The sequence below is a fragment of the Malaclemys terrapin genome, chromosome 6 (genome assembly GCF_027887155.1).
Source record: "Malaclemys terrapin pileata isolate rMalTer1 chromosome 6, rMalTer1.hap1, whole genome shotgun sequence".
Lineage (NCBI taxonomy): Eukaryota > Metazoa > Chordata > Testudines > Emydidae > Malaclemys > Malaclemys terrapin.
The window spans coordinates 46,454,566-46,469,705 of record NC_071510.1 but is presented as its reverse complement, the minus strand read 5'-3'; the positions used below and the strand labels follow the sequence as shown (position 1 = coordinate 46,469,705).

At 45.9% G+C, this 15,140-nt stretch overlaps 1 protein-coding gene across 1 annotated transcript in view; it reads left to right on the top strand.

Moving 5' to 3' along the window:
* The first annotated feature begins 12,149 nt into the window (after positions 1-12,149).
* The window catches only part of PTCH1 (patched 1), an 85,772-nt gene continuing 82,781 nt past the window's right edge, over positions 12,150-15,140 (top strand). The window contains exon 1 of the mRNA XM_054033149.1: positions 12,150-12,206. Coding sequence (XP_053889124.1) covers positions 12,189-12,206 — 18 coding nt within the window. The 5' untranslated portion in view covers positions 12,150-12,188. The remainder of the gene's footprint in view (positions 12,207-15,140) is intronic.

The window sequence follows — 15,140 nt, the reverse complement described above, 5'->3', positions numbered from 1 at the left end:
GTAGAGCGGCTTGGGCAGGACAATCATGCAAAACTGGACATTGCTAGATTTTTTTTTCAATAGTTGCACTGCCCATGACTGAACCGTTAAGCGCCTAGGGCAAACTAATCATGAGAAACCCATTTTTTTAATTGTTAATATTCCTGTTCTGTTAAAAATAAATGTTTAGATGTTTACAACACTTACTGGCTGATCCTTCCCCAGATTCTGTGTCCGGGGTAACGGCTGGGGACGGTTGGTAGGGGATCTCTGTAAGGGTGATGAAGAGATCCTGGCTGTCGGGGAAATCAGCGTTGTGAGTGCTGTCGACTGCCTCGTCCACCTCTTCTCCTTCCTCATCTTCCCCGTCCGTTAACATGTCCGAGGATCCGGCCGTGGACAATATCCCATCCTCAGAGTCCACGGTCACTGGTGGGGTAGTGGTGGCGGCCGCACCTAGGATGGAATGCAGTGCCTCGTAGAAACGGGATGTCTGGGGATGGGATCCGGAGTGTCCGTTTGCCTCTTTGGTCTTCTGGTAGCCTTGTCTCAGCTCCTTGATTTTCACGCGGCACTGCGTTGCATCCCGGCTGTATCCTCTCTCTGACATGTCTTTAGAGATCTTCTCGTAGATCTTTGCATTCCGTTTCTTGGAGCGCAGCTCGGAAAGCACGGACTCATCGCCCCACACAGCGATGAGATCCAAGACTTCCCGATCAGTCCATGCTGGGGCCCTCTTTCTATTCTGAGATTGCACGGCCATCACTGCTGGAGAGCTCTGCATCATTGCCAGTGCTGCTGAGCTCGCCACAATGTCCAGACAGGAAATGAGATTCAAACTGGCCAGACAGGAAAAGGAATTCAAATTCAAATTTTCCCGGGGCTTTTCCTGTGTGGCTGTTCAGAGCATCCGAGCTCGTACTGCTGTCCAGAGCGTCAACAGAGTGGTGCACTGTGGGATAGCTCCCGGAGCTATTAGCGTCGATTTCCATCCACACCTAGCCTAATTCGACATGGCCATGTCGAATTTAGCGCTACTCCCCTCGTCGGGGAGGAGTACAGAAGTCGAATTAAAGAGACCTCTATATCGAACTAAATACCTTCGCGGTGTGGACGGGTGCAGGGTTAATTCGATGTAACGGCGCTAACTTCGACATAAACGCCTAGTGTAGACCAGGCCTAAGAAACGTGCTCCCAATATATATAGGCATGAAGGAAGATCCAGTTTACAGTATGCTGGAAAAAAAATATAAGATGTCTTGAGAGGAAACCTGAAAGGAATGGAGCTGGGCAATACATGTATGATTGTCCTATCAGACATGAGAGACAAATGCATTGTGCTGCTTGTGTACTACTCTACTAAAGCAATCACACAAAGGTTAAAAGATTATTTTCCCCCTGATATTAGTCCAGTTAAGCAAGGGGGAGGAGGAGTAGCTAGTATCTTTGTGTAATATTGCTCTGTCTCAACAAAAGCAAAGGCTAGTGTGTGATGAGGGGAGCATTTATGTTTTTTGTCCCCTTCTGAGAAGTTCTTGATGAAGTTGGCAGTGCTTCTACTTTGAGGCTATCCTGATAGTACACAAAGAGTGATGCTTCCAGAAATTTCTAGAATACCAGCTATTTAACATGTACAAAACCGAAGTTCTCCCAGGAATCAATAACCATGCACAATCATAGGCTGTGAGCACATCTCCCTAGCAAGCCAAAGAAATGATGGCTTATACAGGTCCACAAAAAGCTTTTAAATTAAGCATAAGGAGGAGCAAATGTACAATATACTTAGAAATACAGCACAACCTCAATTATCCAAAGATAATTTTTGGATAATTGGGAGTACCAACTCTACAGATTATGAAATCAACAGTTTAACTGCAACCTGTATGAAGATGGTATGAGGAAGCCTTATGGTGACAACTAATGGGGATAGATCTTGTCCAGTATGAAGGCTGAGCTCATCCAATGGACCTCAAAACTGACTTGGCGCCTCTTGGTTTTTCTAGAGCATCTTCAACTTTGTCACTGAAGAAATGAAGCTGTTCAAAAGGAAAATCGTCCATCTTAGTTTGAAAATTCTTAAGCCTCACTGTGCATCTGCAGGAAAGCACAGAAAGAACAATGTGAGTTGCCATATCAGAAGCACCACACACATACCTCGCTATCCCTCTTCCCCAATGGACTTAGCCTCTGCCTTATCTGGTAGGCTATCTAATAAAGCAAGGAACTATCTCAAGAGATACAATCATATCTTGATGGTAATTAGCACCTCTAAACTACAATGTCACTAATAAGGTGCTTTCCTCCAAGACAAGTCTATTCTTCTGGGATCTTTGTCAAGATTTCTTGGTATCTAAAATTTCTTCCTGAACTTTCACTCTCATGGTCATCTGAGATATTAGTGACCTACACGTTGAGTGGCTGTAGAAATGTTTGAAAGCTGTGTTGAGGCATTTGGTGTAGCTTACCCTTTGGTGTGCAGATATAAGAGATGCAGACGGGAGCCAAAGGTCCCTAAGAGGCTCCAGAAGACTTTTGTTGGTGAGGATTTCTGCAAAGCCTTGCAGCTTAAATGCTGCATTGCATTATATAATGTTTTAACTCCAAAATATAGAAAAGGGGCTGTAACTTCTCTTGGATTGCTAATCACTTTGTGTCCAGGGCCTAGAAGTCAGAGGAGGTTTGAAGCTTTGAAAATCCTCAGTATGGGATTTTGAAGAACACCCCATATTCTCATCTCAGGATGATAAAGATGGTACATTGGGGTGATCATGTCTATTTACATCTTTCAGCTTCATTTTTAATAATTTCTTCTCTTTTTTTTTTTTTTTTTTTTAAGAGGCCTCTGCCTCACAATAAGGAACCAACCAAGGAAGCATTGTTCAAAGAAAATGACCCCTCCTTAGGAAGTCTGGGATATTTAGCCAGTGTCAGCAAAGCCTTGGGAGAGCTAGGATATCTATCTCTCAGCTGCTGGCTAAATGAAAAAGTGGTGGCCCACACTGGCCAACGAGACCAAGAAGCATAAGGATCAGAAGGTGGTAACCCTGGAGAGGGTTGTACCCAAGACATGGAGGAGGCTCAGGGAGAAAAGGTATAAGATCCAGTAGACCCCAGAGGCTCCTATATAGAATTTGTGCCAAGCCCATTATCCCTAGAAGATTATGTAACAGAAGCCCCAGTATCTGAGGACCCTCAAAATTACCTTCAGACTGTATCCCAGATAGCAGTGAGAATAGCTGTGACAAGCCTCAGATCTGGAGAGGTCATCTTCCCTCCAACTAGCAAACCTGGAAGGAGGATGAATGAAGGCCATAACTCAGGATAACAGGAAAGAAAAGAACAATTCCCATGCATGAGAACCCAGATTCAAGTCCTTATGGCTCTGAGAAATGAACATGGGTCTGAAAGAACAGTGCCAAAGGAGCAACTGTGTAGGAACTGATAACTTCCCTGAGATATCCTCTGCACTAATCTTCGTCTGCTCCATGCCCTTGCTCAGGACCAAGGTACTATCAGGTCCATGGTGAGTCTATATTTTGGGGGTTCCAAAAAATACCCCAACACCCACTCAGATCCACAATGATGCTTCTTTTTCTTCTTTCAGGACCAGGCCAGGTCCTCAGTGCTTCATGAGCAGCCTGCTCCAAAGCCTGGTGCCCAAAATGTGGACCTGTCAAAGGAACCATTCTTCACAAAAAATCCACTCTACAGCTACGCATCACAGGGCCACTGGGAGGTGGAGACCTGCCCATCTCCTGCATTTCACTACTCCGAATATTCCTTGTCCTCATGCTTTCTACCATTGGCTATGATCAGCATGCCTCTGTTGACTTTAATTGAGCTATGTCAATTCATATTGTTTTAGCATCTGGCCCCTATTAATTTGCGGGGAGGATATTTTGGGGGGAGGCTGCTACAAACAAGACTCCAACACTCCTCTCTTATTAATCTTCATAATACCCTTAAACTAAGACTCTGATGTTAGCAGTGTCTTTAAATTAGGTCACTGATCTTGTAGATCCCTGAAAAGATTAACAAAGCTTTGGATCTAATGGGGCCTTACAGAGGTAGACTTAAAAACTTAAATTGTCTCTTTCTGGATTACTTGACCTAATGATGGCCAAAGGCAAGTTTCCCCCAAAGCCTTATTAACTTTACATTGCAAGATGCTACCAGAATCAATGAGAAATTCATAAGATTTTGCAGCTGTTGAATACTGTAAAAAGATGGAGTAGTATTGTCTACTTTATTCCAACAGCACCTAGAGATGCTTTAAAATTACAACAGAGAATATAAGGGCTCTCCTATGCTTCTTTGCTTTGAAAAGTTTTTTTCCATTTAGCTCAGGCGGTAAGGGCTTGTGTTCTCAGAGGTAAAAGCCCATGGTTTCAGTTCTGGTTTGTGTGGTTTATCTAGTTGTGTGTAACAATGGATTTCTTGTATCAGAGGGGTAGCCGTGTTAGTCTGAATCTGTAAAAAGCAACAGAGGGTCCTGTGGCACCTTTGAGACTAACAGAAGTATTGGGAGCATAAGCTTTCGTGGGTAAGAACCTCACTTCTTCAGATGCAAGAGAATGGATTTCTTGTAGAATAGCCTTCACTGGTTTGTTTGTTTGTTCTGCAAAGTATGAAAAAATAGTCATGGTGATATGGGGTTAGATGTCATTATCCTGAATGGAGGCACTCCATGGTTAAGGTTGTAGTTAGGGGTCTGTTATAACTTATGTTTTATAACTGTGTGCAAGAAAAGTATCATTGTGATCACTTTATTAGTACACTAGAATTGTTTTTGAAAGTTTGAAGACCTCTGCACTTGATCAAGACACTATACCCATTCTGAAATGGATGGGATCACTGCCAGAGTGAGCTTGAGATCCTTAGCCAGTTCCAAAATACCCTCATTTATGGAGATGGCAACCTATTCTGAGTTCCTAGATGGCAAGATGACAAAGAAGTGCGCATTCTCATGTATCCCTAAAGCCTTCATGTCCAAGGCCTCTGTAAGCCTTCCCAACAACTCTTAAAAACTCCTTGGGTCATCAAAAGGAAAAGATATGGAAAAAGAGCACAGATTAATTTTTAGATTTAGAAAATTATGTAGGTATTTCAAGCACATCCTCATCAACACTCTCTTCATTTGCTTCTTATTCCTCTGCAAGAATAAACAGCAGAGAAGAAGTAAAATAAAGAATTAAGAAATAACAAATACCTTTCAATTTTAGCTGGTAATAAAAAGCAAGTAAGAAAATACTTGAAAGAATATACCACATCGAGGTTCTATGCAAATTAAACTCTTCAGGAGACTAACTAGTAAATGTAATCCATTGACAATCATCTTTGAAAATCATAGAGAATATGATGGGTATCAGGAAAAATAAATATTGTCATGTTCTTTTCAAAAAAATGAAAGGGGAAATGACTTCTTGAACGTTGCTACATGGATCCCCATTCTATGGAGATGGCTATCGCTGACATGCAAGCTGGAAACCTTCTAGTCAGCACTATCCCTTGGAGCCGTTCACACAGCATCACTGGTGACATGTAGTTGAGAAAGGGGCCCCAGTCACAGCAGCCACTCGGTTTCTAAGGTGTTTGTCAAACTGCTTCCAACCATAAAATACCTCTTTCTATCTTTCTTCCATAAACACATTGAACTATTCTACATTCCTCCTTTTCTTCTTTCTTTGCTTGATAGTTGCCCAATTCATTTTATTTCTCTCAATGACTATTCTATTGTTCTTCCTCCTACCACTAAAAAAAAAAACAGTTCTTCGGGGTGCCTGCCTACGCATGCAACTTCACAGCAGGGCTCTGTGGTGATAATATACTCTGAAAATAAGAGCAGCTTAACCATTGGAATGATTTTCCAAGGTGTAAGCAGAGAGGTGTGGCCTCCCTCGGAAATTGACAGTGAAGGAAGGCCAGACACCCCCTGGTGGGCAGACCAGGAAAGCCACACTCACCACACCGGAAGCAGAGGTGCGGGGACAGGAACAGGAAGTATAAAAGACAAACCCTGTAGCTCAGTTGAGGGGAAGCCACTGAGGGAGGCAGACACTTCCACCCTGCTGCTGGAGCCTGAGTCTGCTGAGGACTCATCCAAACTGCCTGAGCTACCAGACACAACCCATGCTGAGGAGTGACTGAGATTACCGCTTGCAGCATACCCAGTGGAGATGGAGGACGACCCAGAGATCCAGATAACCCTGAGGGAAGGGTAGGAAGTGGCCCAGGGACAGCTGACTACAGTCCAGCTGGGTCGCTGCCTGAGTCCAGTTCAGCGTGTTGAGGCTGGATCCCTGCTGACCCAGTTGCAGACCACTCTGCCACTGTTGGGTGCTTGCCCCCTGCCTGAGGGCTGGAGCCTTAGACTGCTGGTACCCTGCCCTGCGTGAGGGCCAGGGTTCCCAGATTATTCACTGGTCTGCCCTGCCTGAGGATTGGGGCCCCAGAGTGTGCTCAGTACCCTGCCCCGTCTGAGGGCCTGGGTTCCCAGACTGTACCTGGTTCTGTCCTGCCCGAGGGTTGGGCTTTAGACTGTTGATCTCCTGCCCTGTCTGAGGGGTTGGACCTCTGGACTACTCACTGCTTAACCCCGTGGAGGGATTGAGCCCTGATACTGCTAACTTCCCCGTTGTCTAAGACTGTTATTTCCAGGGGTATGACAGCCAAGAGGTGTAGCCTCCCTCGGAGATTGACAGTGAGGTAGGGCCACCACATGTCTACACGTGGTGGAAAACATGGGTAACGCCTGCCCCCCTGAACTTAAGGGGGACCGTGACAGTTCTTAACCCACCCCCAGTGGAGGCCACCATGGATTGGGACCAGCTGGTGAGATGGTGGGCCAGGAACCAGCAGCGACAAGAAGCTGCTCAGCTCCAGTGGCAGCAGCAACTACTGCAACGATTGGGGGCGCAAGACTGAGCATGGGTCTTGTGGCACTGCCCCCACCCCCACTCTGCCTGCGGCAGTATGATTGATGGAGCACTTCCTGGTGGCAGGAAGCCCCCGCCGCACAGCACCATCCTTCATCCCTCGCCGACTGTGAGGCTGGGCCTGCCTCTCAACTACAACCAGTTTGGGCCGTTACAAAGTCAGGGGCCTGTGAGGATCAGCTCCTATGGCCAGGTTTGCACCGGAGAGACCCATGCCTGTTGGCACCTTGGCCCTAAGATGACAATCTCCATGGCCCTGGACAAGCAATGCTTGGAAGCCCTAGTTGACTCGGGATGCGGACAGACTTTAGTATGCAGACGGCTGATCCCGTCCCCTGACCAAATCTGAGGTTAGATCAGCCTCCGCTGCATCCATAAAGATGTAAAGGTGTATTCCACAGCCCAGGTGGAATTGATAGTGGCCGGATTGATGCAGACACTGCTCCAGCACTGCCCTATCCCGTCATCTTTGGCTGAGACTGGCCTGAGTTCTCCCAGGTCCTACAAACTATTGGCCTCCAAGGAACTCCCACCCAGATGGCTCTCGAGGGGGATGACCCTGATGAGAAAAAACAGAGGAACCAGGTCTAAAGGACTTTGAGGGAGTGACCTTGATGACATGGAAGTGGACCCTTGCGAACCAGACCCCAGCAATCAGCCAGCCCCACCAGAGGGTCGGATCGCCGTGAAAGACGATGCACCAATCCAATCCGAGGGAAGAGACGTCAGACTAGACATGGCAGTGGACTTCTGCCAGGACCAAAAAGACGACCCCGTGCTGAGCAATGCATGTGAACAACTGGCCTATGTGGATGGTGTGGCCGTGGACCCACAGCAGGCCACGCAGTGGCCCCGCTTTGAGCTCACCCAAGAATAGCTATCCCAAGTCGAGCGAGACCTTTAGACCCAGGAGCCCCAGTCCCAACTACTGGTCTCCCGCTGCCATTGGCTGGCTGTGTTCCAGCTGGCCCATGACATCCCTGCCGTCAGCCATTTCGGTCTGGAAAAGCCCCTAGCCCGGGTACTGGCCCGGTTATTCTGGCCAGGTGTACATCCGGACGTTAAAGACTACTGCGCCCCATGCCCGGAGTGCCAAATGTTGGCACCTGCAGGGGTACCGAAAGCCTCCCTGGTTCCCCTCCCACTGGTGGGCATGCCCTTTGAGTGGGTGGCCATGGACTTGGTGGGGCCCCTTGCTAAGAGTGCCACGGGCTTAACAATACATCTTCGTGATAGTGTGCTATGCCACTCACTTCCCCAAGGCCATGGCCCTAAGGAGTGCCACCACCCGGGTCATTGAAGCAGAACTCCTAAAGATCTTCGCTCAGGTAGGCCTGCCCCATGAGATCTTCATGGACCAGGGCATGAATTTTACATCCCAACTCCTCCAAGAGGTTTGCGGCCTCCTGGAGATCAAAAGACTCTGGACATCCTTATACTATCTGCAGGCTGATGGTTTGGTTGAGCAGTTCAACCAAACATTAAAAAGCATGCTCCAGAAGTTTCCCCCAGAAGAACTTTGCTGCAGGGTCCAGCTTCTTCCTTCTCTGTTACTTCCCATTTGGAAGGTGCCGCAGGTCTCCACTAAATTTTCTCCATTCGAACTGTTATATGGCCGCCAGCTATAGGGATTGCTAGACCTCATGAGGAAGACAGGGAGTAACCCCTGAGCCCGGGTTGGGGGTCTGCTTCCAATACGTACTACAGCTCCAAGAATGCCTGGCTCAGGCCGGGGCCCTTGCAAAAAAAGAACCTCCAAGCCACCCAAGGAGCCCAGGCGAGAGGAGATAATTGGGGCGCATGAGTGCAGACCTTCAAACTGGGAGATCGAGTCCTTGTACTGCTCCCCTCTGAAGAATCAAAATTGCTAGCTTGCTGTCAGGATCCGTATGAGGTGATCCGCCAGACGGGACCCGTCAACTATGAGGTCCGACAGCTCAACCGGAAAAAGAAGCACCAGATTTACCATGTTAATCTTCTGAAACCCTGGCGGGAAAGAGAAGGGCTATTGATCACCCCGTAGCCCCCAGAACCCAAACTGGGGCCGCAGGCCCCCGTGGAAACAGAACCCGAGACACCCCTGCTTGGGTATACACTCTCAGAGGAACAGCTGAAGCAAACCTGGTGTCTCATTGAGGCTTTCCCTAGGACTTTCACAGCCATCCTGTGGGAGACTACTCAGGTCTGCCATACCATCTGCACCAACCCTGGAGAGATTGTCCAAGGAACAACCCGGCCACTCCCGCACCACATTTGGGAAACGGTGGAACAGGAGGTCTAAGCTATGTTGGAACTCGGGGTCATTTAGCGATCCTCCAGCAGGAGGTGGAGTCCTATGGTGCTTGTCCCCAAGCAGGATGGGACCCGTTGGTTCTGTATCGACTTCTGTAGGGTCAATGCGATTTCCTGATTTGATGCATACCCAAGGCTGTAGGTAGACAAGCTCCTTGACTGCCTGGGAGAGGGACAATATATTACCACCCTTGATTTAACAAAGGGGTACTGGCAGATCCCACTGGAGGCTGGCTTGAAGGAAAAGACAGCCTTCACAACCCCTAGTGGGCTCTCCCAGTTTACCAGGATGCCCTTTTGTCTCCATGGGGCCCCCACAATGTTCCAGAACTGAATGGACCAGCTGCTGCGGCACCACGTTGAGTATGCCGCAGCATACCTGGATGACATGGTAATAAACAGTCACCCCTGGGAGGGCCACCTGAATCAGGTAGCAGCCATGTTGAGAACCCTTAGGGGCAGGTCTCATCACGAACCCCAAAAAGTGACAGATTGGGTGGCAGGAAACAACGTACCTGGGATACACCTCAGGGCAAGGCAAGCTATGACCCCTAATCAGAAAAATCCAGGCAATCCAGGATCATCCAGCCCAAACCACTATTATTCCCTGCTCTGTCCTGCCTGAGGGCTGGAGCCCTAGACTGCTGGTACCCTGCCCTGTGTGCAGGCCGGGGTCTCTGGAATATTCACTGGTCTTCCCTGCCTGAGGATTGGGGCCCTAGAGTGTGCTCATACCCTATCCTGACTGAGGGCCTTGGTTCCCAGACTATACCTGGCTCTGTCCTGCCTGAGGATTGGGCTTTAGACTGTTGGTGCCTGCCCTGTTTGAGGGCTTGGGCCCCTGGACCACTCACTTCTCAACTCTGCTGGAGGGATTGAGCCCCGAGACTGCTAACTTCCCCCTTGTCTAAAACTGTTATTCCAGAGGCGTGACAGCCAAGAGGCATGGCCTCCCTCAGAGATTGACAGCAAGGGAGGGCCACCCACGCCTACATGTTTACACAAGGGTTGTGGTGGATTCTCCATCACTGGAAATTTTAAAACCAAGCTTAGATTTTCTAAAAAATATGCTCCAGTTCAAACAGGAATTAAGTCATGGCCTGTGTTATACAGGAGGTCTGTCTAGATGATAACTATGGTCCCTTCTGGCTTTATAATCTGAGTCCGTGAATTTATGTACCATCATGTTGTCTTCTGCTTTGGTCATCTAACTCCATTATTTATCCTTGTGGTAAGGCTGTAGCTAGTGGTATATTTTTCATCTACTCTTTTAAAAATGCTGTTAGACTTTTTCTTCCATGCCCTTCCCCCCTCTTGATCCCTAATACAGTATAAATGTGGATGCCTTCTTTCGTGACAAAAAATTATTTGTTTCATGAGCAAAATGTCTGTGTTGCTCATTATTTATGTGACCTGTCTCGCTTTATTCAAATGAGCTGCACAGAACTGTTATTTAACTCTTTCTGATACAGGGATATTCCCTACCAGCTTGTTGTATATAATTCCAAAATAGTTAATACTACACACATGGGGTGACCCTAAAATGCAAATTAACCTAAAATAATGGCATTTTATAATAGGAGTGATAGAGCTTGTAGATTGCTAGACTAGAAGAGTATTATTTATAGCTTCAAAAATTTCATTCAATCACTGAACACAATGAAAAGTATTAAACACATTTTCTATTTTAACATATATATAAAGAAATCTTGACAGTTGGCCAGGAAGGTTTCATATGTCTGGGGTGTCCATGTTTAATACTTCAATCTATGTACATATTTTGTAATGAGTACGCTGCTCTTGTGAGCAAATTAAATGTATAATGTGGTGGCTGGTCAAAATAAACAGATCTTACATCTGTCATAACCAAAAGTTTAACATCTTCAATGAGAGATCTGCATTCATTCTCTGCAACACTCTGTAACACTGGAGAGATACTTAGAACAACTTCCATATTTTTAATATTAACAGCTACCACAAGATCTTAACATTATAAATCCTCAGTAAATATCTACAGGGCTTATATCATATAGGGAATGGACAAGACAATTTACTTTATAAAATATCATTGGATGTATTCTGTTCTGATAAAAGTAATAATCAGATATGTTTCTCGTGGGTTAACCATCTGACTTTGTGCTGTTTTACCACCTTGGAGACATAACTTCCTAATGACCCCTAGCAAAAATGTCAAGGATTGGCATAAATCTTGCATGACCAAACATTTTTAAACCCAGCGCAGTGCAGAATGGTAAACATTTAACCAGAGGAAAACTCTCATTCCCTTTTCTCTTCATATACATTAAACCATGTATTTATTTTAACAAGGGGGACTGCATTCCAACACCTGGCACCTCTCACATCTTACCTCCTTCTCAACTGGAAACCCTGAGGATGAGGAGGAAACTAACTCGGGCTAGTTACAAGATTAAATAATATCTCTATGGTCCGTAAGATCTGAACTGGTCTAAAAGGAACGCAGAGAGAGAGGATCCTGTGTCCTCTTTGTCCATTTCAGACATGGGAAGTGACCGTCTCCTGAGTTTGCCGCAGAGAGCTAAACTGGTCTGGAGCAGGGAGCTGCCTGTTTACCCAGGAGGGCTCTGCTGATAGCACGTTACTTTAGTTTACTTTGCTTTCCTGGAGTTTATTGTAAAGGGGTAAAGTTTTCGGATTCATCACGTGACCCTGACAGGTCCTGCCTATTGAGAGCCAGACCACCCACATGGAGGACGATGGAGCTGCTTAATAGAAACAGGCATGTAATTGTGAGCCTTTCCAGCACTCTGCAGAATGCCTGCAACCTAGAAGGATTATTTTTTTACACTTTCAGTTCCTTTTGTAAAAAAAAAAAAAAAAAAAGGAGGGGGGCAAGGAAAAGAAAGAAAGAAGGAAAAATTGATGTAACCTCAAAGTCTGCCTCTGCTCTGAATGAAATTTTAAAAACTCGTCAGATCACCAACTCCCAGCGAGGTGCTCCACATGAGAAGGGGGAAGATGGTAAGCAAAGCTGATCTTTCCAGTAAAAAACATTAGAAAGAAAGTGCCTACTTCTCGGCAGTCAGATCATGGCAGATGGCACCAGTCTGACTGTGATGGGGTCTGCTTAGAAGGGGAAACAGAAAGAGGAAGGGAATCGAGGGAGCAACCTGGCTTCTGTAAAAGGAGGAAGGCAGCTCCGTGGCAGGGGAGTCTATGTGGCTGGCTGTTATAATGCTCGAGATAGGAGGGTCCCTCGAATCGTTACTCTCCCTGAGCCAGGTGGTGGTAATGGAATTGATCAGTGATATTTCACGTGGAGGGGGGTCTCTCGGATCCCATTTTCACGCTTGGAAGGGTCGCCACCCTGGCTTCCGTTTATCAGTCCCCCTGGGATACTGAATACATGCGAGGGAGCGAGAGAGAGAGAGAGAGATTATTTTCCTGCTAAGATTATGATAATTGCTTGGCACCACGTTCGAATAAAAGAGCTTTCCTATAAACTAATATGTCTCTGCAGTCTTGTCATAGGCTCAGATCAGATATTAAAGGTCTAGTTTAAAACATACGAGAATAAGGAAATCCTAGCTCGTGAAGCTCTCACCCTCTGTAGTGCCTAGTGAGTGCAGCTCATATGTGACCAGATCCTGTACTCCTTGCTCAGGGGAAAGCCAATGGGAGTCTTGACTGGACGAGGACTGCAGAATGGGACTGCAGAAAGGGCGAAGTTAAGGACATTAAATTTCTTTTGCAGGTGTTGGGGGAGTTTAAGTGAGATATCTTGTTAGTGGACTCGTTCCAGGTTTTTTACTCTTTGATACATTTCGGAGCACACATCAAACCTTTTGAGAGGTTGTGATGTCAAATCTAGTCTGTGGAATTCAGTTAGCCATTTTTTGTGCGTTAACCTCGCTACTCCTTTGAAGTAAAGATAGTTAGTAAGAACACTTTCGGAAAGTCATTCATGTAGGGGCGTAGTCTGTCCGTTCTGAATCTCAGCCTCTTGCATATTTTCCTATTTTGTGTTACTGAAACAGCCTACATCACAGAATGCAAGCATGCATTGTAAACTACGAAGCCAATATTTATTGGATAACATAACTGTGACCAAAAGAAGACCCTGTTTCTTTGTATTTCTTTTACTTAATGAAGGCAAAGTAGATTCTTTTAAACTACTTACAGCCATGAGATTTTGTATTTTAGACTTACAGCTCAGAATACATTTTCATAGCCAATTTATAAATTGCTGAAAAATAAGACTATACAATAGGGATTCATTGACCCTATGATTAGAGTGTTGGGATCAGTTATGTGTCTTGTATATATAATATATCACTGAAAAAGGCAACAAGGCTATGACAAGATAGCTTAAACTCCAATGAAATAGGCAAATTGGAGCCCTGGAGCCAATCTCTGAAGCCAGTACAACACATACCCCTTGTGGCTATGTGTGCCAGTTTGTAGCTGACATAATAAAATATAGCATTAAAATGGACTATTTATGTTTTGCCCCACTGCACACAACATATGCAGATTTTACATAACATGGTATATTCAATAATATACCTATGTTCTAAATACATTGAATCGGTAGAAGATTTTGCCTGAGTATGCACTGCAGAACATGGCCCCATTTCTGGAAAATGGACTGCAAAATGTCCGGTGTTTCAGAATAATTACAAATAAAGTTTGGCGCTAAGGTGGGTATTTACCACCCTCTAGCCTAATAGCATTTACCAATTCTAGATCGGGGGTCTTTCACATCATTTCAACACCAGTCTGATAGGTGTATCTAATTTCTGGTTAGGGCTATTAGAGTCATTGTGTAGCTAGATTATAATCTGACAATATATTTGAACAGGAGTCAGCATTTAGGGGAAGGTCCTTTAAACATCTACTTGCTTTCAAGAGCCGGTAGATGGAAAACTGACGAGGCAGCCCACTCTGAATTAAAATGTCTTGGTTTCCCTGTTTTATCTTTATTTTTCTCTCTCTCTCTCTCTTCCTCTCTCACACACACCTTTTATTTTCTTCTGCCTTTGCCACAGTGTATAAAGCCCTATTGAGACATGTAGGCGTGATGTGTAAACCGGATTAGCAGTATGAAAGAAAGACACACAATGAGCCTGAATTGTTTTACTTCCTTTTCATTTCTCACGCCTATATCTCTAATAAATTTGTTGCTCCAGCAGTGGGTCAAAGGGATCGTGTAGCTCAGTTTTTTTCCTGCAAGACCCGATGGCAGAGATCATGAAAATGAATGGCCTGCCTTCTGCCAAATGCAAGGCTTGAGATATATAGTTACAGAGCCCCGATGGTGTCCAGAATGGCTACAAACTGTTCGGTGTAACTTTCCCCCCTCTGTGCACATTAAAGTCACGCAAGTGGCAGGACACTTTGCCAGGAGAAGAATCCGTTCTGAAAACGACTCTGGTTCAGAGGATGACAAGGTTTGCTACAGCTGAGATTTCCTCCAGGCTTTAGAGCCAGGGGACTGTTGCTACCACTGCCGCTGGTGTGGTTCCCAGCTCCCAGAGGGCTTGGGCCGCCCACCCTGCTGAACTTGCTTGTGCATCTTGATGAATGTAGAGGTCTGTGGGATTCTGGTGGCACATTTCTCCGCAGCTCTCTGCGGATGAAATGCCTGCGCTCCTGAGTTTATGCTGTAGATCCCTCATTTGCTCCTTTGTGGCGTGCGGAACAGCTTTCCATTAAAGGAGATCAGGGGTAATTAGCCGCATTGTTTTGACAAGTTGGCTCGAGCAGTTCCCTTTCTTACAGTCCTGAGGAGGGGATGAGGGTGGGGGTGGGGGAGAGCAGCGTTTGATTCATGCTGCTTGGTCCTTTCCCAAGCCCTGGCACTTTTTAGAATGTCTCCCTACAGAATGTCTTTACACTGCATCTGTTTCAACCACTCGCCTGTCAGAACAAATGGAAAGATGTTCAACTGGAAGC